The sequence below is a fragment of the Mesoplodon mirus genome (assembly GCF_964341445.2).
Source record: "Mesoplodon mirus genome assembly, chromosome: 19".
NCBI classification, from domain to species: Eukaryota; Metazoa; Chordata; class Mammalia; order Artiodactyla; family Ziphiidae; genus Mesoplodon; species Mesoplodon mirus.
In genome coordinates this window covers 48011100-48036793 of record NC_138995.1, presented here as the reverse complement: position 1 = coordinate 48036793, position 25694 = coordinate 48011100, and the positions used below count along the sequence as shown (strand labels likewise).

At 40.7% G+C, this 25694-nt stretch overlaps 1 protein-coding gene across 3 annotated transcripts; it reads right to left on the bottom strand.

Moving 5' to 3' along the window:
- Positions 1–1917: 1917 nt before the first annotated feature.
- Positions 1918–14232, bottom strand: CEBPG (CCAAT enhancer binding protein gamma). Of its 3 annotated transcripts, XM_082608285.1 has the most exons (4): positions 11402–14232; positions 10612–10799; positions 5759–5841; positions 1918–5456 (listed from the first exon to the last, which is right to left on the bottom strand). In XM_082608285.1, the coding sequence occupies exon 4, from the start codon at positions 5365–5367 to the stop codon at positions 4918–4920; it is 450 nt and encodes a 149-aa protein (XP_082464411.1). In that variant the 5' UTR covers positions 5368–5456; positions 5759–5841; positions 10612–10799; positions 11402–14232; the 3' UTR covers positions 1918–4917. The 3 variants fall into 3 exon arrangements, with proteins under 3 accessions (XP_082464411.1, XP_082464409.1, XP_082464410.1); XM_082608283.1 differs by lacking the exon at positions 5759–5841; XM_082608284.1 differs by lacking the exons at positions 5759–5841; positions 10612–10799.
- Positions 14233–25694: the final 11462 nt, after the last annotated feature.

Below are 25694 nucleotides of genomic sequence, written 5' to 3'. Positions count from 1 at the left end.
TACACATCTTTCTCCTTCCTCTCCTTTAGACGTTTTATACCAAAACTGCCCATTTCACATAAATGTTTGCTCTGATTATCAAACAAGTCATTAGGAAAGAACAAGGAGAAATCTCAAGAACTAAATGCTCTTTGTCCAAGAGGGACACTGGGGACAGAACTGGCTGCTTGAGCCCAGGTAGGCGAGTCAAAGGCATTCTTTGCAGGTGCAGGTCTCAGGGGACTGCAGTAGCCACCTACTCTGCCCCATGTTCTAGAGAATGGTCCAATTCCTAAGTCTCCAACTTCTGCAGAAATTTGTCCAGCTTCAGAAATATATTAGAGACCCTTCCAGAAAGCCATACAGTGCCAAAAGCTTTTCCAAAACCAGGAAAGATCTAGGTATTCATTCAAGAAATGAGCATCTGCTATGTGCCTATGTGGCACAAAGCCATGACCCCTGCTCTCAGAGCCCAGTCTCCTGAGAGGCTTCCCCTTAAACAAACATGCACAAATAGATCATCTCAAACATTAGAATGTGCCAAGAGGGAAAGAAACAGGATTGACCTTATCTAGAAAGCCAGGGGGGCTGAGACGGGAAGGGAGGGAAGTGAAAAAGCAAGAGGAGATGAAGAATTCCAGACCTAAGGAGCTGTCCTAAGGCAGCCGGCCCTGGGCTAAAAAGTGCTGAGAAAAGCCCTGCAGCCAAAGCAAAGTGATGCGGGAGAGTGGAGGGGAATGAAGGCAGCCCATCCCACGGAGACTGGGTCTCGCCCGGAGTGCACTGGGGAACCATGAAGGTTCTGGAGAGCGTGCAATGGTCCAGGGAGACAGAAGCCAGGCAAAAGAGAAGAGGGTGATGGCTCTGCAGAAGGTGGGGAAGGGGAGGTGAAGCACATGTCACAAGATTCATTCAGGAGGCAGAACTGAAAGGTGGTGATGTACAAAGGCACCTGGCTCCAACAGCTGCTTCAGAGGAAACAAGACTCGGGTAACTGGGCTGCAGAAAAGTGTGATGTGTGACAGCCTCGAGCCCAGTTCTCTGGACACCCCTGCACAACCTTCAGGTCTACAGCTCTGGGAGGAGTGGGATGTTGCAGTCAAAGGATATTCAGGACTGCTGCTCTCCTGCGAGTACGTGTAAAATGCATATGAACTCTTCAGATACTCACATGCAGCCAAAGAGCAGTAGGTCTAAAGTGTTTTTACTGAAAAAGAGCTGGCACCCTCATAATCTGTCGATATAAAATTCCCTGACAAGTTACTGGATTCTAAATTACAACTAATTCATAAAAATGAAATGGGACGTATTACCCACAGAAATAATTACTGTACTACAATTTTCACCAAGATGCAATAAATAGAAATCTATTTCCCAAGACATGAAAGTAACTGAAGGATCATAGAAGGCAAGTATCTATGGCACTTTCCCTTGAAACACTCAAATCAGCTTCTCGGACTCTTATGTATGAATTCATTTCGACAGACACCCTATGGCATTGTGTAAACGAAGACGACGGGCATACTATAAACTGTACTGTTAGGGGAAAGGCCTTACTTTGACATTCCGTCAACCTCAAAGCCTCAGAACTTATTTCCTACCACTCTGTAGGTGGAGACCACACTCTTGAGACGTCAGCTGTCTAAGCAGAATGCGAGTTATTGCTTCCTCTATTCTGGCATACATTTCTACATTAGACTAGGGGACAAAGAATATTACTGAAAGGCACTCTAAATTCAGAGAAAACTAGGTTCCTATCATTAAGGGAAGTCTAGACTTGGGACAACAGCGCCTCTGCCTGCCCCCACGCCCACCTCACCCCCGCCCTGGGCTGGGAACAGAAAGGCAGCAGGGAATCTGCCTGCTCCTCAGAGCTGGTCAACATTTGCACTACATTCTTGGTATCTACATAAAGAAACCCACAATGAAATACAGTCATTATTCCAAAGTTTTTTTTTTATTTCAAATTCACTGAAAGAAATAAAATTATATTTAAAAAAATAGAGTAATCTCACAAACTGAGGAAAGCCAGGAACAAAAAGAACAAGTTAGGTACTTCTTCCTGAGAGGCAGATCTAACAGCTATAGGACGGACTTCCTTCCTTCCTAGCTTTTGTCAAACAAAAAATTTTTTCCTATTTCTAAGGCATCAAAAACACTCAAGTGTTTTAACTGGGTTGTTCAGGTACAAAGCTTCAAGCCCTCTAAGGGGGATTAAGAAACATCAAAAGCTGCTACGATTTCCTTTGTTGGAACACCAAACATTAAATTGTACATACTTCTACTTATTTATGTAAATTTGAGAATTTCACGCTCGTGACCTGAATTTCAAACATCTGGTCACATTTTAAAATCTTACTGCTTCTTGGTAAGAATGTCCAAAGTCTCTGAGCTCACATCCCAGTAACTAAAAGGGGCCAGACAGCAGGAAGAACTGCCGGATCGCACCACCTGCAGCCAAGACCTGTCAGAAAACACCCATCCCGGAAGACGCACATGCAGCTAGAGATTTATACTAAAGCCTAATTCCTAAATCACTAGACCTGCCAGCAAAGGCAGATCATATCCTAATGGTTCATACGTAACCTACAGGACAAAAGTTACAGAAGTCCTATACAGTTCCCAAACTTACCCATTCCCCATACTTGGTTTCCCTCCATTCTATACTGATACATCTATCGAACTAAAAACTTTCAGTCCCAAACACTTCAGTGAGACAGTCAAGACAATGGTTAACATTTCTGTTCTACGCATGACTGCTGGTGCTAGTTTTGATTTGCATAGGTAAAAGGAAAGCTTGAATTTTTCCAAAAGGTACAATCTTATTTTCTTATTTGAAATAATTGAGTACATACCTGATGATTTCCCTAAAGCTTCTTTTCCAAGATAGTTAAGTCAATTCATATAATTGGTAACAAGAAATTCCATGAGGACAACCATTTCTGAGAGATATTGTTTAGTAAGTAAGATTAAAAATGTCTGTAGCACCTCTTCTAGGTGCTTAAAGATTCAAGTGACCTAACTGCATCTCCAGTGAGGTGCTATTAAAGATTCAGTAGGATTCTGTGGGTATCTCCTAGTTAGTTGTTTCAGACATCTATCAACCTGCAAGTAGATCCATACTCCAACCACAGTAAACCGATGTTGGACCCTAATAGGAAGCCCTATCCTGTCTCCTGGATCTATAGGGAGTTAACCATCCTGGGACAGTCACTCTCGTGGAACAATACAGGGCTCTTGTCACATGCGGAAGGGACTCTTGGCCTTTAATAATGGCTTTGCTGAGTTGCAGGGCACTGTGATGTCTTCTTCCGCCCAGAAGGGCACAGACGGCACTCTTCCACCAACCCAAGGGTGCAACTTGAGTTACATCCTGGTTACACTGTCCCAGGTCCTAGTATGAAACAACAATGTGGCCCAAAATGACCATGTTCAAATAAGATACCTGGTAACTTTTTAATCTGATGTGACTCAGTCTCTTCTCACCAGCCTAGGTCACCCAAAGACAAAAACCAAAAAAAGAGAAAAACACAAATTTGAGCTAGAATTGTTCTTTAAAAAATAAAAAAAAAAAAAGTCAACAAGGACAATCAAAACTACCAACACTTATATAAGCCAGACCCTAGAGATTTCCATCTTCAGTGACTGCCACTTTTTAGTCTTAACAAAAATGTCAATATCCTGAGTTTTATCAGTATTTTCTTGCTAAAATAATTTATGGGACATAAATGCATACAAATGAATAAAAAGTGGTACAAAAGTCTGGAAGAACAGCCCACTAACTAGAAAATGTCGCAAAAACAATATTAAAACGATGTGTTTAAGTGAAATAAATTAAAGGTTAAACCTTACACTTTCAAGTTTTCTTAGACTATTATTTTGGGAAATGGCATGGAGTTGATGATGTATTTTTCTAATAATCAGTTGTTTAAGATCAAATACCAAGTGATCGTTCACAAGAAATTTTTGCTTTTAAAAACCACAGCCCCACTGCAGTGTATTTGAACACAGGAGAAACTACCTGCTGAAATTAATATTCAAGATCCTAATCAGTGACTTGTGTGGCCATAAACTGTTAAAACGTTTTGTTTACTAACTTGGCTGTCCAAATGGTATGTTTTTTTAAAAAAATGCTTACTTTACTAGCATCTGCAGAAACTAAAATTTTGGTACATAAGTTTCTCTAAACCACTGAGTTGTTTTTTTAATTTTAACAAAATAATGCCAATGCAATAACCCAAAGGTATCCCAAATGCTTTGCTTTTACTTTTAAAAAACCTATTTGCTTCCTAAATGCTATTTATATTTTTAAGCCAGATGGCTGCACACTGCCTTTAAAATGCAATGGAGTTTCTTTACTTAACCTGACATCACTATTCAAAAATTTGTACTTGCTGGGGAAAATGGTACTAATTATGCTAAAACAAGGTTTATGCTATACATAAAATCACTCCAAATTATAAAGTGATTGGTTTCTATAGCTCTAAGCATTTTTAATACATAATTTAGAAGAAAGTCACACATAGATAAACAGAGATGGCATTCAACTTTCTTTCATCCAATTAACCATATCCATTAAAACCAAGACCCTTCTGCATGACTTGCCAGTTCCCCATTCCTTTTGTCAACCTGGAAAAGAAACATTTCTTGGGAAGTCAGGATTTATTAAGAACATCAAGCTCCAGGGCATTTTTTTCTATTTTTACCATATACCTTTAAAACTGTTTTTTATCCCCACAAAAATCCTTATCATTTAAAACCAGATATTCAAATTATGTGGCTAACATTTTTAGCTAATCAACTCTTCAGTGCTGATTCTAGAAAACAACCTTCAATGGATCGTTGAATAATGGAGACTCAGCCGCTGATACAAGTAGTGTAGGTAGTCACACCTTTAACGTTCAAGCCACAAGTTGTGACGTTTGAAAGGGGTGAGGTCTACTGTCCTGCATTATCAGAATCTGTCGTATTTTCAGTGCTACTGGGTTGCACATTATCTGCGAGGTTGTGTGCATGCTCAAGAAATAAATCTTTCAGTACACTTAATTCCTTAGTCAGCAATTTAATTTTTGCTTCCAACCGTTCATTCTCTTCCTTGAGCTGATTCACTCTCTGCAGCGTATCCTGCGCTTTCTGCTTGCTTTTCAACCGGCTCTTTTTCACCGCCATGTTGTTCCTCTCTCTGCGCTGACGATACTCGTCACTGTTGCGATCCATGGGCAAACTCTTTTTGCTCTGCTTGCTTGGAGGCACAGCTTTGCCTCCGCCCCCAGGGCCGGCGGGCACCAGCTGAGGAACCTGCTGTAAGCCACTGGCATGAGCCTGAGTATGAATGACACTTATTCCATTCACGCCCGGGGTAGTGTTCTGCTGTGATACCTTGCTCATTTGGGCACGCTCCCTTGTCAACACAGAACAAGTAGAAATGAGGACAAGGTGATCAATGGTTTGATCTGCCAAGAAATCTTCACATGTACCTAGTTAAAAAATAAATTGCATTAAAATATTTGAAATGACAAGATCAAATAAGATTAAACTTGCATGTACCTAATAGCAGGCCAATATTAATTGATTATGCTGAGAAAAGTCTATGACAACTGCCAACTGCTCCAATGTTTCAGAAGTCTAAGTCATGTAATTTAGAGGTAAGTTAATACAGACGCACCATACGGCCAAATTCAACCCATCTGAACCCCTGAGGGTACTGCCCATCTGTGCTTGTTATCAAAAATGGGAGGAAAAACAAACGAATACCACTAGTTAGGTAGCACATATGAACCAAGAGCACTTGGCAATCGGCAAGAGAGAAACGTGCCGTGTTTGGTTTAAACACAATGAGCTCCATTATGATAGGAGAGACACCTGCAATAAAAGAGGGAACAAGTTTCAACTGTCGGCTCAAGTCAGAAGAGAAGGCTGGGGCAGAGCGCCCAGCCCAGTCTCCAGTGCCCATCGGGAAGCACTGCACTGCGATCTCTGCATGGTCCTTACTCTAATATGCAGAGACTGAGTCATCAAGGACGTGACTTCTCTCCTGGAGCGTAAGAATCTTTATAGGATATTTTGAAAAGGTGTTTTTTGCTTGTTTTTATTTTTTTTAATGACCTCAAATGAGAGTAGTTTACAGAGTTTTTTTAAGTTAGTTTCTTGGATCACAGATTTAGGAGCTCTGAGATACCCAATTTGCTTCCCCATCCCATCATGCTTCTAACAGTGTTTTTTTAATTCTCGACATAATTAGTAAACACATCTAAACACAGTCAGCCTAAAACCGCAAGGAAAGAAACAAAAGCCCTGATGATGCATCCAAGGAGGTGCAAGCACTGGGACTCAGGCTGGACCAAGAGCCAGAGCAGCTGCGGTGCCTGCACCCACTTGACATTGCTCAAGGAGCACAGAGGAAACGCCAGTTCTGAAATACTGCAGCAGTGCGGCCCATAGAAATGAAGTCACAGTTTCAGAACTAGTCATGTTTGGATTACTATGGATTCAACCAGTTCGCTACAACTGCCTCAAGCTGTGTCAAAAGCAGACCTATTCTACCATCATGACGCCACTTCAAGACAAACTGACTCAGCTGAGTGAACCGTGCCCACCAAGAAGTCACAGCACTCTTGGAAACTGAGAAAGCAGCGCTAGGAACCATAAAACTATCCCGTTCTCTTTTCACAAAACTGCTAAAACTGCATCAGTGGAAAAAAACCTGCGGCCAGAATTATGAGCTGCCTCAAATGAGTACACCTTACAGTTCTTAAGAAAAGCTCAGTTAGTAAGCGCCAGTAGCTTCACCCAAACCTTTAGCCAGGCATTTCTGTATAAACACCATTTACTGGTCTGCTTTTTAAAAATCTTTGCTTTTAAAAAGGCCATATATCATTACTTTCCATTGTTTTTCAAGCCACACAGGCAGCCCTGAGCTAGCCGGTCATCTGTTCTCACCTCAGTGCTAAGGAAACACCAAAAGCTTCCTTCCAAACCATGATGGGTATCTACTCCAAGTCTATCTTCAGTAATGGATATTTCACATGTCCCCTATTTTTTCTTCCAGTTAAACAGTGGCAGTTCAGTATATTGTGCTACACTTACCACTAATAGTGTTAAAGGCCATCTATACCATTGCTTATCTATTTGGTGTGAAGTGAAAAGTGTTTACTCAATGTTTTTTTCTTTTTTTTTGCGGTACGCGGGCCTCTCACTGCTGTGGCCTCTCCCGCTGCGGAGCACAGGCTCCGGACGCGCAGGCTCAGTGGCCGTGGCTCACAGGCCCAGCCGCTCTGCAGCACACGGGATCCTCCCGGACCAGGGCACGAACCCGCATCCCCTGCATCGGCAGGCGGACTCTCAACCACTGCGCCACCAGGGAAGCCCTACTCAATTTTTATGAACTTGTTTAACGCGTCTCCTGGGAGTGTCTCAACAATCATGATTATGTTCATCTTATTTATCTTCTTTTTTATGTTTTATATGTCAACTAGGTTTTTAGTCTTTAAAGCTACTCTCTAATAAACTCAGAGATAACAATGATCCACAGAAGTACAAACCAGGAACCAAGTCAGTTCTCATCTTGGCTCTGACTTTCCCCGTTTCACTCTGGACATACCCCTTCCCTCTGTGAGCCTCGATTTCCCCATCTGCAAATGAGGGACGTAAAATGGTAAAATGCCTTCTGACTTTGACAATATACCACGAACTTCAGTCACCAAAAGCTCTTATTATAGCCTCCAAATTTAGTGATGTTCATGCCCATTTCTGTTCTCAAAGATACCGGAACAGGGAAGGGCTCTTTTACGTCAGTCTGACTCAAGGTAGCAGGCTGAACGTAGTAGGCAAGGTTTTGAAAATGAGTCCTTCGGCTTGTAAAACAAAGAGTAATCATCAAACTGGTAAAAATGTAGGAAAAGGAAACTTGGAGATAATAAAAAGAACTCCAATTTTTTTTTGTTTTTTTAAGTCCTCCAACCGAAGACAAGCCAAGAAAGTAGCTCTTAAAGTGAAGAGCTATCCACTAAGGAAAGGGGGTCAGAGCTAAGTGGTCTACGACTTAACTCCAAACCTATTATCAATTTTGTTTTTTACACTGAGCAAAACAGCTGCCCCTACAAGTTACATATTTTAGTTTACACAGTTATCTGTGCTTTTGTTTCTTCCACAAACATTTATTGAGCACCTACAATGCACAAAAAAGTTTATTTCAAATCTGGATATTCAACCCTAAATGAAAGTCTGGCTCCTATGTGGACAAATACTATTCCAAAGTTCAGTCTATAGGAAGCAGAGTGGCACCTTGTTTCCTTGTTGTGAATCATTCAAGCAGGAAGCAGGAGAAAAACTGAAAAGCAGTGGTTCTCAAAGTGTGGTCCCTGAACCGGCAGCAGCAGCATCACCTTGTTAGAAATGTGAATTCTCGGGCTGCCCCAGACCTAGGAATCAGGAGCTCTAGGAATAAGGCTGGGCGATCTTGTTTTAACAGGACCTCCAAGTGATTCTGATGACACTGAAGTTTGAGAGCCACTGCTACAAATCAACCATGGACCTTAAGAAAGGTGGACTGAGTGGGTAACATTTTTTAAATTCAAATTCCTTAATTCAAGTAATGTTCATTCAAATCAGTGACACAGTGACAACTCAAAACGTTAACATGAGTAAAACAAAATCAAAATTTTCTCCAGTTTCACTTGGGAAAATAAACCTCTCAAGGATTCTCCTAACCCTCTTGTCATTTTCTTCACATGTGTACAACCAGATACTCCTCCCCTGCCCCTCAAATAAATTTTTAACTCCAATTTCCTCAACCAAGGTCTACACTCCAAAATATTCAGATGTTTGTCCCTTATTCCAAATCTGTTCAAATCATTGGCATCTGACAATTCTACCCACCCCCACCCCCTCAAAACACCTCACCTCTACTATCCGTCTCCATCCCAATGCCACAGAATTACCTCAGGCTGACATCATCTCTCAGGGGCACCTGTCTGCACGTTATCTTTTCTTTGTGCTTCTGTCCAATTTGTTCCCCCAGTTTCTTGGTCAATGCCAGCTCGATAGTGTGCCTCCCTGTAGACTAAACTAGAGACAGAACTCTGTCTTTATCACCATATGCCCAGCATCTAGCGGTGGTGCTCAAGAAATATTTGTTGAATACAGCCTCAAAAGGCTAAGAGAAAACACTTATTTTTACAAATGTCTTACATAAAAATGAGATTTCTCTAGCATTAAAATCTCTTATATAACAACCATAATTAAATCAAGACTGTTACTAAGATATTATGGTCTTACCACCTAAAGTTCTTGGTCTTTCTTAATGGTATACAGGAAAATAAAAACATTTACTACTTCTAGTCCCCAGCCTATACAGTGAACATCATTCTTGTCTGGTCTTTGCTTCGTAGAGAACCTTTATTTTCCACTTTGCCCAATTATGTTTCCCATAACCTCAAGTTCTTAGACATATGTTGCCAGGGTCTGACAACTCTGTACTACAAGTGAAGTGAAGGTAAGCAAAGTTAACAAACACCCAAATGAGCAGGATTTCTATTTATCTGCCACTACTGGTTTCATGACCCAAAGCAGGGGTCCATGAAGGAGGGTACATCCCTTCAGGGAGTACATAAGTGGTCTACTGGAGTATGAGAAGAAAATGTATGCTCTTTTGTCTTTTTTAATGTCATCTTTTTACTCTACTTTTAGTGCCATTAACAACACACACAAACTAATACACACACATTGTTTATAAATATACATCTATTAGGGAGTCATGCTCAATTCTTTTTTCTTTTTCTTTTTTAACTGATAGGTCTGGAAAGCCAAAAAGACAGGAGACCAATGTACCTACCAGTATAAGAGCCCATGGAAGCACCCCCTCCTAAGAATACACAATAAACCTGGAATTGTGGCTACCTGCGTTTACCATTTCTGTGATCAGGTGAGACAATCTTAGGCCGTAAGACCAAATTCAGCCCCATGAGGTCCTATTTATCTTTACCTAGGACTCAACAGGTGCTGTTTAAATCCCAAGGGATGAAACCACCTGTCCAAGATCAGACAACCTTGCTGACAGTCATGATGTGACCTTGAGAATTTAGAGGATATTCTGGGGGAAAAAATATTAAGTTTTGCTTCCACCTATGTTTTTCAGGGGGGTATTAAAATGACTGAATCCGCCAAGTGTGCCCACCAGAAGCAGGACTCGAACTGAAATATTCTTCAGCTCACTAGCATCCTGTAATTATTTAGCCTTGTTTACACTAAGTTTTTCCAAAACAGTGGTTCAGCTTTAATAGCTTATCCCAAATACTACTGAAGCAGTAACAGCTGACCAGATTTTAACTTTTAACTGTCAAGGGCTTTTAGATGCAGAATTTTTTAGTAAAGCAAACCTTTATACTATTTTATTTCAAAAGTTTCTTTGAGCGTCCCACATCCTATCTGAATCAAAGGACAATCTCTTCCAATAAGAATTCAACTGAGTGAGTGTACACTGGGAGAGAGAACTACCCATTTTTGTGTAACCCACCAAGGTTAAAACCATCCTGAAACGGACACATTTTAAGACGCCAGATGACAGCACAAACCTCAGACCAGAGGAAAGCCCAGCAATTAAACCTTCTGAAGAATAAAAACACACGAGCTTACTTGGAAGAACAGACCCTCCTTCCCCTCGAACATGCATTTCCATCCTCTCCATCTAGACACCTCTGCTGGCAATTTTCCTTACTGTGTTCCCTCCAAGCATGCTAACGAAACACTTCATTTTTTGCCCTTCTCTGTTCTAGTCAACTCGTGGTTGCTGCACGTTCATCCAACCTGTGTTCAACAGTCACCTGAAGGATATTCAAAGTACAGCTCCATAAGGAAGCACAATATTATTTGTGTAAAGTCACATATTTAAAACTCTACCGCCTTCCCTGACTACTCGACTAACTTCTAAAAAGGATTCTCGATTACCCGACACCGAGCAGTTCTGCAGGCGCAGGAAATATCCCAGGTGGCACTGAAGTAAGATACCGTCCACCTTCTGCTATTCTGGGAACACCCTTTATCCCCAGGGGCCAATACGAGCCTGGCTGGTCACACTGCACGTTGCACAAACAGAGGGCCGGGTTCTGGAGGGGGCACAGCCCGGCTCGCATCCCGTCCCGGGCCGGCAGCAGGGGCGCTGGGGGAGCGCGGGGGTCTGCGGGTGGCGCCGCGGCGCTGGGCCGGGGCCAAGGATGAGATCAGCGGCCCCGCCGGGTGTTGCCGGCAGGTTGCATCACACGCCGCGCCGGGCCGCCGCCCGCGCCGCGGGCCGCGCGGGGCCTTCCCGGTAAGCCGGCCGCCCAGGGCCGGGCCGGGTCTCCTCGGGCCGGGGCCGCGCCCACGCGAGCGGCCGGCGGCGCCGCGGCCTCCTCCTCCTCCCTCAGCCCGCCCGCGGCCTCCTTACCTGCGCCTCCAGCCCGCCCGCCCCCAAGAGGCCTCCACTCCCAGCGGCCCCGCACGGCGCGGCCCGACCCAGGCCTCGCGGCCCGCAAGTCAGCGAGGAGGAGCGACGGTTACGAAACCGGCAGCCTCCGCCCGTTCCGCCGCCGCCGCCGCCGCCAGCGCCACCGGGCTCCCCTCCTCGCCGCGGCCGCGCGCCCGGCCGCGACCGCCGCCGCCATAACCAATGGGAGCGCCGGCTTGAGGGGGACGCGCCCTCCCTCCGCGACGGACAGCGCAGCCAGCCAATCGCGAGCTGCCTGGCCGCGAGAGGCGGGCACGTGGCGGAGGCGTAGCTCGCCGCGCGGTGGGCGGGCGAGGCGCGAGCGACCGACCGGGGTTCCCCGGCCTATCGCGCGGGGCGGCACCCCAGCGGTAGGCGACCCGCTGCGAGAAAGGTTCTGTGAAAGTTGGAGGCATTGGAGAACCGTAGCCTCGTGAAGGCAACACCTGTCTTTGGAAAACACAATTTGCTGAGGTGATGTTTTGAACCATCGATTTCTGTTTTGGTTTCACCACGTCCTCGGGGAGCCCCGCCTCGGAGTCGCTGCCGGGGACATTTTCCCGGAACGGCCCACCAGACTCGTCTCCCGGGACGCGGGGCGCCCGACGGTCGCTTCACCGCCGACGGCCCGCGCCCCTCGGAGGGTGCCTGGAGAGAAGTCCTGGACCTCACGGCTCTGAAGGCAGCTGCAAACTTGTTGAAAGACGAAGGGTGCAAAATTTTCCCAACGTAGGATTAGTGTTGATGTCACTGGTGCAGACTGTGGTTACGGAGAAATGAATTTCCACGATCAATTCCCTTGTGCTATCCTCCAGGTGAACAGATTGAGAGACGTGAACTCAAAAAAATGGACGGCAAACCAGCCTTATTTATCTAAGACGATTCACAGGAGGATCTGAAAGCGAATTACAACTGGGAAGCAGCGCGCTGGGTGCAGGCAGACAGGTTTGATTGCTTCCTTTTTAGCAATTCTTATCGTCTAAAAACTGGAGTCTTTGAAAGAGGAAAGGTTTCTTCATCACCCAGGCCATGGCACCACCTCTCCGCATAAGACGGTTTCGAGGAATCAGTAAAGAGGTGATAAAACATTTGCGAAAAAAATAAAGATATAAAAATTAAGAGGGCTGCAACTAAAAGTGAACACTGAATACCACAGAAGCAGACTTGGTAGAATGACACAATATCATCAAAACCAGTACGTTTCTTTCACTTTGGCCCTTAGTGTTCTGAGTTGAAATTTCTTTGATCAAGATTTTAGCACTATTAAAACTGGATTCGATTTTGTTGCTCTCAAAATTATAATTTTATCCTCACCATGTCCTAATCACTTTAAAAATTGTATAGAAAAAAAAAACATGTAGATATGTTCATTTATCACCTGGTTTGCTAACCACTCTGCCAAGCTGCTCCAGCATTCTCTGTGTCTGTCTGGACAGGCCTTCTTCCACACCCAGCGGATTAGTCAATGCCAAGGAGACTAGAATATTTATTTCCTCTTCAGCTGGTAGCTGGTAATTCTGTCTTCTCAGTTTACAAATATTTATTTGGTGCCAACTATGTGCTAAGCTGTGGGGAATCAGCAACAAACAAGACAAGCAGTCCCTGTCCACATGGAGCTTACATTTAGAGGCAGGGAGACAGACATTCAGTAACCACACAATTTTCTAATTACCATTTTCGCAGCTATTACAAGAAGGAAGTACAAGATGCTGCGAGAGATTATAAGAAGGGAATCAAACCTGGTCTGTGGGTTATGGAAACACTGTAAGATGAGCAGGATTTGCCTAGGTGGTGCAGATGAAGTGGATGTGCCTTCAAGTCAGAGGGACTGTCTTATCTAAAGGTCTTGAGATGGGAGAAACACCTTTCTTTGGCTGAAGCACAGTGCCCCGGAGGAGACCAATGAGATGGATAGGGCCTGTGGCCTGAGAAGGGTTCTGATTCTTACCCTAAGAGAGATGGGAATCCTCTGAAAGACTTGCTCTCACCATAAGGAAATGAGGAGAGCCTGGTGGAGCTGTCTCTAGTTTGAGGAGATCCACCATGTTGTTTCTTGCAAGTCACAGGGACACAAGCCACTATAATCAAAGAAAAATTTCCTGCATGGATCTCTGCCTCACTGATACCTGATACATAGTCTGCAAATCCAAAGAATTTGTAAAGAAGTAGTACATTAAAATCCCCTCCAAAGGACATGAGAAGTAGGATCTCCTGCTAATTGAATAGGCTAGTTACCTGAAAGCTACTACAGTTATCTACTTAGTTACCTAACAGGTATGGACTCTAGTGTCAGGCTGTTCTGTTCACAGCTTCACCTCTTACTGGTGTGCGACTTCGGGCAAATTACTTAACCTCTCTGTCATCTGCAAATGGGGAGAACAGTGTCTATTCAATAGAATTGTTGTGAGGATTAAGGAGTTGATAAAAGTTAGGGCCCTAGAACACTGCCCTACTGATACATGGTAGGAGCTCAAAAGTATTAGCTGTTATTACCATGATGCTCATACATGAATTATAAACAAATTATATCCGTAGAATTGTAATAGACTAAAATACACTTCAAAGCAAAGTCGTACTGTGCTTAATATTGCTTTGATGATTCAGGCACTGAAATATTCACAATATTGAAGGTGATGTTGACTCGTTAGGGTATCTCAAAAGGCGTTTTTAGAATAATTCCCTTAATTACCACATCTTATCATTTCACTTCTTTCTGCAGAGTGGAGAAAAAGTTTAGTAATTTGAAATCTCTTACTGTTTGAAAGCCAGATCAATAGACGTTTACTATGCATACTTAAGTATTATCTTAAATGTGTCTTAAGTACTTAGGGTAATACTTAAGTATCACAAATGTGTATTTGGAAAATTTCTGAAAAATTAATATACCAAATTTACCACCTTTGAAAGATCTGGACTATAGCTATATAGCATTTTGAGAATTGAGATAATGTCTGTCACAGGTTCGAGTCTCAGTAGATATGTTTTCTGGTATATTAGCAATAACAGGACAGTGATTGGCCATCATTCTGCATTGGTTAGGGCTGTTTTCATAGGAAGTGACAAAACCATCCCCGAATAGGCTTAGCATAAAGAAGGATTTGGTCAAAGATTTTAGGGCATTATTCTTTCTTCACACAGCCACTAACAGCCTCAGTGTTCACAGCTTTGGTCACTAAAGAAAGGCCCACTCACCTTTTAAGTTCCTGTTACAAAAGTCCTAGGCAAGGACTCTGGGGTTGGTCCAGCTGGATCAAGTGCTCTTCCCTGGAATGATCAAATGGCCAGGACCAGGTCATGATGTACTAACATGGCAGCTATGGATGGGATGTCAGAGGCACTTTCCAGAGGAAAAGGGAGTGCTGAGCAGACGAATCCATCAATATCCACTTCAAACACCAGCTCACACCGCGGTCACTCTGACAGAGCCTTAATCACTCTGGTTGTCTGATCTGTCCTTTCCTGTATCATATGATTCTCCATCCTTGAGGGCAAAACTTAAACGTCCAATTTTACCTTTGGAAGCACTATTTAGAATCATAACAGCTAAGATGCTAAACGGTTGTCTTAGGATATCCCCAAATTTCATGAGCAGGTCCTATGCGTGAAAGAGAAAAATCTGACATAGTTTAAACTTGAACGGGTGGCAAATAGGGTGAATGCCCATTATAAAGCACTTTTTCACATGTCGGATTTCATTATTTTGTGAGTTAAGACATGTCACCTGTACATTTAAGGGTAGTACATGTCATCTGTACACACAAGGATTGGTGTGTACTGTGGTGTGTACCTTGTGAGCACATGAAGCTAGGCACAGACTGTCTGCACACATGAGAGCTGCATGCATCTGTGCTCATAAGAGTGGCGTGACATCTGTACATATCAGGAGAGGTAATCCATATCATGTTGTGGGCCTAGGAGGGTCTTATTCTTATATCGTCACCCCACTGAATAAGAAATGATTACCTGTTACATATTGATTGTAATGCAAGTTATTCCAGTGCCTATGAAGCACAAAACTGAAGATAAACAGAGGGTTTTTTGGTTTGTCTATTTGTGACATATGTGATACCAGTCTCCATCATAGCAGTGTGATGGATTTTGGAGACAGAACAAGGTGATGCTGGCTAGCATTTCCCTAGCTAAACCTCTGTTCCCCATCTGTAGAGAGGGTTAACAGTAAATTCCTCATAGAATTGTTATGAGGATGAAGTAAACTGACATGAAAAGAAGCTAACATAGTGCCTGGAACATAGCAGGCACAAAGTAATCTGTCCGTCCAAAAAGAATTCGCTACCTGGGACTCTGTTCTTGGATTCTAATAACATTCTCCAGTAATAGCAACTGGGCTCCTTGGAGAAATGGCTGATTCTAGGATTGACGCAGGAAATACACAAGATGAATCTGGAGCATCTTGCAAGGCCAGAAATAATGAACACTCAAAAAACAAAACAATGAGGTTATGTGTCTTAGCTCAGGCTGCCATAACAAAGCATCATAGACTGGGTGGCTTAAACAACAGAGATTTCTTTCTCGCAGTTCTGGAGGCTGGCAAGTCCAAGATCAAAGTGCCAACAAGGTAGATTTTATTCCAAGGCCTCTTCTCTTGGTATGTAGGCAGCCACCATCTCACTGTGTGCTCACGTGATCTTTGTGTGGATGCTGGGAGAGAGAGAAACATGCTCTCCAGTGTTTCTTCTTATAAAGGCACTAATCCCATTATAAGAGGGTCCTCATGAGCTCTTCTAACCCTAATTACTGCCCAAATGCCCACCTCTATAAACACCAACATGTTTGGGATTAGGGGTTCAACATATGAATGTGGCAGGGGAAGGGTAAGACACAAACATTCAGTCCAAAATAGCATGTCAAAGGGGAACAGGAAGAAAATGGAAGAGCCCCTAATGCCCAAAGAGTCTTAATACCAATTTGAGTGGAAAACAACTAACGTAGTATTGAATTATAACCCAGAGTATAAAAGAAATACCCAAGAGTCCATGTTGATGTAAATAAATAAATGTTGGAGAAGAGATGAGTCTCCCATGCAGAAGAATTCCAAATAATTTATGTAGATGCTCTGCCCTCAGATGGGGGAGAATAATTCTTCACTCCTTATGTATGGGCTGCACATAGTGACTTCCTTCTGAAGAGCAGAGCATGAAAGGGAAAAATAAAGAGAAACTTTATAGCGGAGAAACCTGACAAACACTACCTCAACCAGCTGAGCAAGGTCAACATCAATTAGACATAAGCCATGTTGCTATAATGAGATGAAAATGGCACTTGACCTCCCAAGAACTCATGGTAGTCTAACTATGAGAAAAACACCACACAAATTCCAATAGAAGGGCATTCTACAAAGTATTATCTGACCAGCACACCTCATAACTGTCAAGGTCATCAAACACAAGGAAAGTCAGAGGAAGTCTGGAGAATCCTAAGGGGACATGACAACAAAATGTAATGTGGTATCCTGGGTGGGATCCTAGAACAGAAAAAGGACATTGGGTAAAAACTAAGGAAATACAAATAAAGTATGGACTTTATTTGATATTGTATCAAATTTATCAGTCCCCCTTCTAGAGTCCCCTCAGCCTTGGCCAGCATGTCTCCTAGTCTAAGAAACTTACCTGTTGGGGTAAACTTCACCCTTCATTTCCATGTCCTTTTAAGGCTTTGGCCGCTGCTCTTGTCCATTTACCATCAAGACTGGCAGGGGATCAGTCACGCAAAGGAAACACTGGACAAATAAATCAGAAACTAATGATATTGGTTACCTATGAGGGGTGGATGGGACTGAGATAGAAAGAATGGGAGAGTGGGAAGTGGGTAGGAGGGATGAGGGAGCAAGTGATACCTCTGTGAGTATATCTTTGTGTATATCTCTGACTCTGAGAACTGTGGTGAGGTTTCACAAACCCCAGAAACAAATAGTTAACACTAACCAGGATGTGGGAGGAACCCAAAATGAAATGTTGTACAAACAGGAACCAATAACCTAACTGTACTACAAATGAACAACACAACCACACTGTGGCAAAGGGACTTCCTTGGTGGTCCAGTGGTTAAGACTCCATGCTCCCAATGCGGGGGGTCCGGGTTTGATCCCTGATCAGGGAACTAGATCCCACGTGCATACTTCAACTAAGATCCCACATGCCTCAACTAAAGATCCCACACGCGGCAATGAAGAACCTGTGTGCGGCAACAAAGACTGGTGCAGCCAAATAAATTAATTAATATTAAAAAAAGAGAGAAAGAAAGAAAGAAAGGAACTAAGCTGAGTAGCTTCAGAACACAGTATTTTGATTGGGTAGGCGAAATACAAAAAGAACTGTACACCGATGATATGCACTAGTTACTAAGTTTTTCAAAGGGGTATTGGTTAGCAATTCCGAAACTATTTTACGTATATGTTAGGACTGATCAATTAAGTAAATACATTTGGATAATGAGAGCAGGTTTCTCACTTTGGAGAAAGGAATTACAAATAAAAAAAGAGCAACACTAGAATGAGCCCTGTGGTGTTGGATTGGAATCAGAGGCTATCAGAATGAATTCATGATTTGTAGTATATTCATAGATTGATAGATATATAAATAAATACAGATGTGTGTGTAGGTGTGTGTGAGGATATATATGTTCTCTCTATGTGTTCTCTAGATTTGTCCACTGAGAGGACCTAAAAGCAATGACACCCCAGTAGCAATGATCCTACCTAGAGACCAAATCATGGTTTCTAAATATCTTTCTTTAATGAGAGGAACTAGGGCTCATTGGAGAAGTGGTTGATTCCAGAGATGGGCAGGGAAAAGACAAGAAGAATCTGGTATACCTTGTGGTGCCAGGAAGTAAAGAAATGCTAAAAAAAAAAAAAAAAAAAAAAAAAGGTAGGAGTATATCAAAAGAACATATGTGTTAATTTGAAGAAGTTCCCAATAACCAAATCTGGTACAATTTGATTAACAAAATAAATAATAATAATAGCTTATAGTTCACAGAATAAAATAAATATCTATTACTTTATACTGATATAAATAATTAAACAAATCAATGGCAGAGAAGAAACAGCTTTTCCTTACCACAAAGCCCAATTAATAAATGTAGAAAGAATGGCTGAAACAGCAAGTCACCATTAGATAAGCACAGCAGTATAATTGTTGCAGGCATGAATCATCAATTAATGTTAAAACCAATGGGTGAAAGTATAATGAGAAACAAAATATCTATATATTCTCAAAGTATCTTCTCACAAGATACTTACTAATTACAATGGGAAAAATAACTTCCAGAAACCTGGAAGATACTACCAGAAACCTGGAAGATAACCACCAAGTAATCAAAGTTAACATCAGCAGGACTAAGACACATTGACATCATGAACCCCTGTTATGAGGCACTGAGAAAGGCATAAATGCATAAATAACCTCAATCCAATCATGAGAAAATTTCAGACAGATGCAAATTGAAGGACTTTCTATGAAACAACTGACCAGCACTCTTCAAAAATGTCAAGGTCGTGAAAGACAAAGAAAAGCCAAGAAATTGTCCCAGCTTGGAGGAGACTAAGGAGACATGACAACCAAAGGCAACACAGGATGCTGCATTGGATTCTGGACCAGCAAAAGGACATTAGTGGGATAACTGGAGAAAATCTGATTGAGCCTATAGATTGGTAATAGTATGTATTGTGTCAATGTTAATTTCCTAATTTTGACCAGTGTTCTATGGTCAGACCAGCATTTTTGCTGGGGTGTTGGGAGTGGAAGCAGCCATTGTGTAAAGAGACAGGCACCCCTCCCTCACCCCGCTGAACCACCCCCTGTGTTCTAGGCAGATACCAATGGTTATCATGGCTAGAGAGGAGCCAAAGGCCAGCAGGAGGTAAGGCTCCCCAAGTACACAGGACAGTAAGAAAAATTTCCCTGATTAGCACTCAAGCCCTGCCCCAAGGCTATCACAGAGGTTAGCAAGTTGCTCCCCTACAGGATAGAAACCTGCCACACGGAGGTTACATAAAATTGACTTCCAAATCAAAAACGACAAAGAAAACAATTCATAGAGTTGAGCACGTAAATACTTGAAACTTTTGGATATAAAAATACAGCATAAATAAAATTAGTAACAAATGAGAAACTGGAGAAATATTTGGAACATATAATAAAGTAACTCTTAAAAATCAATAATCAATATACAGGAATATTACTCAGCCATAAAAAGGAACGAAACTGGGTCATTTGTAGAGACGTGGACAGACCGAGAGAATGTCATTCAGAGTGAAGTAAGTCAGAAAGAAAAAAACAAATATGGTATATATGTGGAATATGTGGAATCTAGAAAAATGGTACAGATGAACTGGTTTGCAAGGCAGAAACAGAGACACAGATGTAGAGAACTAAAGTATGGACACCAAGGGGGAGAGCGGGGAGGCAGGGTGGTGGTGGTGGGATGAATTGGGAGATTGAGATGGACATATATACACTAATATGTATAAAATAGATAACTAATAAGAACCTGCTGTATAAAAAATAAATAAAATTAAATTTAAAAAAATCAATAATCAAAAGATGAACACCACAATATAAAAAAGGGCAAGGGACATGGACAAGCATTTCACAAAGAAACACTAATGGACTGAGACTTGAAAAATAAATTATCATCAAACAAATGCAATTAAATCAATAAGACAGCAAATTTTGTCTTTGATTATAAATCACCAAAAAGAATGTTAATAAATTATGTTAGCGAGAAGGTAAGGAAATTGGCACTTCACATATGGTCAGTGGGAAAGTACTTTGGTAAAACCTTTCTGGAAGGCCACTTGGCAATTTGTAATAAAAACCCTAGAAGTGTGTGGTGTACCCTTTGACACGGCCATTCCAATTCAGTCATTTATTCTAAGAAGATCATCATGCATGCATGCAAAAATACAAGGAAGTATATTATATAATGTTTACAATAGCAGAGAAAGAGAGAGATTTCATCTAAATGTCCATTCGGATGAGCCCCAATGAGTGGTGACCCATTTCTCAAAATCAACAAGAAGGAATGAAGGTGATGTTGGGAAGAAAAGATATGCCTAACATAGGTAATTGCCTTAAAGTAACAGGATTATATCTGGGACTGTTACTGGATTTTTTTTTTGTCACCTTTCTTTCTTTTGTCTTCTTATCCCTTGAGGAACTAAATGCCTATTTGCATGGATTGCACTATAATTTGACCATTAGGGCAGAGAACTCTATCCATCCCACCTGATCTCAGGTGTTGAGTAAAAATGTACTCCTCTGGGCTGTCTGGTATTTGAACAAAACCAAGATTAATGACTTGTGTTCTTTCTTTCAAAAAGATATACACACAGCTTTGGAATATATATATAATATATATATTCTAAATGAATGTTCATTCATTAATATATTCATGACTCTCAAGATTTTTATACTTCTAAGTTTAAAAATTGACTTACAAAGATCAGTCTTATTTGATCCATTCTTCTGTATAAATTAGACTGATACCAAATCTTACATAAGTGTTTCTTATTTTTAGTGAGGATTTATACAGTGAAATACATATTAAAATGTATACATTTTAATGATGAGTTTTTATTAGAAAAAGTGTGAATAACTTTATAGTATAACAAAAGCTTATATTTAATAAAGCTCTTTTTATTTCTATAAAGCATATATTTGCATATATTATCTAGAATTTGAATGTTGTAGGTTCAGAAACTTGTGAAAAAACAGAATTATAAATACTGTAGAAAATCATAAAAAATCACTGATGTATGGAGGCAACACAAAAGTCCATCAGTGGATGAAAGGACAAACAAAAAGTGATATATACATACAATGGAATACTAGACAGCCTCAAAATGGAAGGAAATACTCTAACATGCTGCATGCATGAACCTTTTTTTTAATTAATTTTTTTTATTTTTATACAATTTTTAAAGGTTACTTTCCATTTACAGTTACTACAAAATATTGGCTATATCCTCTGTGTTGTACAGTACATCCTTGAGCCTATCTTAAATCCAAAAGTTTGTACCTCCTATTCTCCCACCCCTACATTGCCCTTCCCCCCTCCCCACTGGTAACCACTAGTTTCTTCTCTATATCTGTGAGTCTGCTTCTGTTTTGTTATATTCACTAGTTTTTTAAATATTTTTTAGATTCCACATAAGTGATATCATGCAGTATTTATCTTTCTCTGTCTGACTTATTTCACTTAGCATAATGCCCTCCAAGTCCATACATGTTGCTGCAAATGGCAAAACTTCCTTTTCTTAATGGCTGAGTAGAATTCCATTGTGTGTGTGTGTGTGTGTGTGTGTGTATATATATATATACCACAGCTTCTTTATCCATTCATCTGTCGATGGACACTTAGGGTGCTTCCATGTCCTGGCTATTGTAAATAAAGCTGCAATGAACATTGTGGTACATGACTCTTTTTGAATTATGATTTTCTCAGGGTATATGGCCAGTAGTGGAATTGCTGGGTCATATGGTAATTCTATTTTTAGTTTTTTAAGGAACCTCCATACTCTTCTCCATAGTGGCTGTATCAATTTATATTCCCACCAACAGTGCAAGAGGGTTCCCTTTTCTCCACACCCTCTCCAGCATTTATTGTTTGTAGATATTTTGATGATGGCCATTCTGACTGGTGTGAGGTGATACCTCATTGTAGTTTTGATTTGCATTTCTCTAATGATTAGTGATGTTGAGCATCCTTTCATGTGTGTGTTGTCAATCTGTATATTTTCTTTGGAGAAATGTCTATTTAGGTCTTCTGCCCATTTTTGGATTGGGTTGTTTGTTTTTTTGATATTGAGCTGCATGAGCTGCTTGTAAATTGTGGAGATTAATCCTTTGTCAGTTGCTTCATTTGCAACTGACATTTTCTCCCATTGAGGGTTGTCTTTTCATCTTGTTTATGGTTTCCTTTGCTGTGCAAAAGCTTTTAAGTTTCATTAGATCCCATTTCTTTATTTTTATTTTTATTTCCATTTCTCTAGGAGGTGGGTCAAAAAGGATTTTGCTGTGATTTATATCATGGAGTGTTCTGCCTATGTTTTCCTCTAAGAGTTTTATAGTGTCTGGCCTTACATTTAAGTCTTTAATCCATTTTGAGTTTATCTTTGTGTATGGTGTTAGGGAGTGTTCTAATTTCATTCTTTTACATGTAGCTGTCTGGTTTTCCCAGCACCACTTATTGAAGAGGCTGTCTTTTCTCCATTGTATATTCTTGCCTCCTTTATCAAAAATAAGGTGACCATATGTGCGTGGGTTTATCTCTGGGCTTTCTAACCTGTCCCACTGATCTATTTTTTTATTTTTGTGCCAGTACCATACTGTCTTGATTCCTGTAGCTTTGTAATATAGTCTGAAGTCGAGGAACGTGATTCCTCCAGCTCCATTTTTCTTTCTCAAGATTGCTTTGGCTATTCAGGGTCTATTGTGTTTCCATACAAATTGTGAATTTTTTTGTTCTAGTTCTGTGGAAAATGCCATTGATAGTGTGATAGGGATTGCACTGAATCTGTACATTGCTTTGGGTAGTATAGTCATTTTCACAATGTTGATTCCTCCAACCCAAGAACATGGTATATCTCTCCATCTGTTTGTATCATCTTTAATTTCTTTCATCATATAGAGTGTCCTATAATTTACTGCATACAGGTCTTTTGTCTCCTTAGGTAGGTTTATTCCTAAGTATTTTATTCTTTTTGTTGCAGTGGTAAATGGGAGTGTTTCTTTAATTTCTCTTTCAGATTTTTCATCATTAGTGTATAGGAATGCAAGAGATTCCTGTGCATTAATTTTGTATCCTGCTACTTTACCAAATTCATTGATTAGCTCTAGTAGTTTTCTGGCAGCATCTTTAGGATTCGCTATGTATAGTATCATGTCATCTGCAAACAGTGACAGCTTTACTTCTTCTTTTCCAATTTGGATTCCTTTTATTTCTTTTCTTCTCTGATTGCTGTGGCTAAAACTTCCAAAACTAAGTTGAATAAGAGTGGTGAGAGTGGGCAACCTTGTCTTGTTACTGATCTTAGTGGAAATGGTTTCAGTTTTTCACCATTGAGAATGATGTTGGCTGTGGGCTTGTCATATATGGCCTTTATTGTGTTGAGGTAAGTTCCCTCTATGCCTACTTCCTGGAGGGTTTTTATCATAAATCAGTGTTGAATTTTGTCAAAAGTTTTCCTGCATCTATTGAGATGATCATATGGTTTTTATCCTTCAATTTGTTAATATGGTGTATCACATTGATTGATTTGCGTATATTGAAGAATCCTTGCATTCTTGGGATAAACCCCACTTGATCATGGTGTAAGATCCCTTTAATGTGCTGTTGGATTCTGTTTGCTAGTATTTTGTTGAGGATTTTTGCATCTATGTTCATCAGTGATATTGGCCTGTAGTTTTCTTTCTTTGTGACTTCTTTGTCTTGTTTTGGTATTAGGGTGATGGTGGCCTTGTAGAATGGGTTGGGAGTGTTCCTCCCTCTGCTATATTTTGGAAGAGTTTGAGAAGGACAGGTGTTAGCTCTTCTCTAAATGTTTGGTAGAATTCGCCTGTGAAACCATCTGGTCCTGGGCTTTTTTTTTGTTGGAAGACTTTTAATCACAGTCTCAATTTCAGTGCTTGTGATTGGTCTGTTTATATTTTCTATTTCTTCCTGGTTCAGTCTTGGAAGGTTGTACTTTTCTAAGAATTTGTCCATTTCTTCCAGGTTGTCCATTTTATTGGCATATAGTTGCTTGTAGTAATCTCTCATGATCCTTTTTATTTCTGCAGTGTCAGTTGTTACTTCTCCTTTTTCATTTCTAATTCTATTGATTTGAGTCTTCTCCCTGTTTTTCTTGATGAGTCTGGCTAATGGTTTATCAATTTTGTTTTCTTCTCAAAGAATCAGCTTTTAGTTTTATTGATCTTTGCTATTGTTTCCTTCATTTCTTTTTCATTTATTTCTCATCTGATCTTTTTGATTTCTTTCCTTCTGCTGACTTTGGGGTGTTTTTGTTCTTCTTTCTCTAATTGCTTTAGGTATAAGTTTAGATTGTTTATTTGAGATGTTTCTTGTTTCTCGAGGAAGGATTGTATTGTTATAAACTTCCTTCTTAGAACTGCTTTTGTTGCATCCCACATGTTTTGGGTCGTCGTGTTTTCATTGTCATTTGTTTCTAGGTATTTGTTGATATCCTCTTTGATTTCTTCAGTGATCTTTTGGTTATTAAGTAGTGTATTTTTTTCAGCCTCTATGTGTTTGTATTTTTTACAGATTTTTTCATGTAATTGATATCTAGTCTCATAGCGATGTGGTCAGAAAAGATACTTGGTACAATTTCAATTTTCTTAAATTTACCAAGGCTTGATTTATGACCCAAGAAATGATCTATCCTGGAGAATGTTCCATGAGCACTTGAGAAGAAAGTGTATTCTGTTGTTTTTGGATGGAATGTCCTATAAATATCAATTAAGTCCGTCTTGTTGAATGTATCATTTGAAGCTTGTGTTTCCTTATTTATTTTCATTTTGGATGATCTGTCCATTGGTGAAAGTGGGGTGTTATTAAAGTCCCCTACTATGATTGTGTTACTGTCGATTTCCCCTTTTATGGCTGTTAGTATTTACCTCATGTATTGAGGCAATGCTCCTATGTTGGGTGCATAAATATTTACAATTGTTATATCTTCTTCTTGGATTGATCCCTTGATCATTATGTCATGTCCTTCTTTGTCTCTTGTAATAGTCTTTATTTTAAAGTCTATTTAGTCTGATATGAGAATTGCTACTCCAGCTTTCTTTTAATTTCCATTTGCATGGAATATCTTTTTCCATCCCCTCACTTTCAGTCTGTATGTGTCCCTAGGTCTGAAGTGGGTGTCTTGTACACAGCATATATACAGGTCTTGTTTTTGTATCCATTCAGCCAGTCTATGCCTTTTGGTTGGAGCATTTAATCCATTTACATTTAAGGTAATTATCAACATGTATGTTCCTAATACCATTTTCTTAATTGTTTTGAGTTTGTTATTGTAGGTCTTTTCCTTCTCTTGTGTTTCCTGCCTAGAGAAGTTCCTTTAGCATTTGTTGTACAGCTGGTTTGGTGGTGCTGAATTCTCTTAGCTTTTGCTTGTCTGTAAAGGTTTTAATTTCTCTGTCGAATCTGAATGAGATCCTTGCAGGGTAGAGTAATCTTGGTTGTAGGTTTTTCCCTTTCATCATTTTAAATATGTCCTGCCAGT

Bases quoted from the DNA above. Each gene is read 5' to 3' on its own strand.
- CEBPG (XM_082608283.1), bottom strand. From the start codon at position 10,663: ATGGAGAGGATGGAAATGCATGTTCGAGGGGAAGGAGGGTCTGTTCTT. The intron at 5,457-10,611 runs GTAAGCTCGTGT...TTTTTTAACTAG, and splicing joins AGGAGGGTCTGTTCTTCCAA to GTACATGTGAAGATTTCTTG.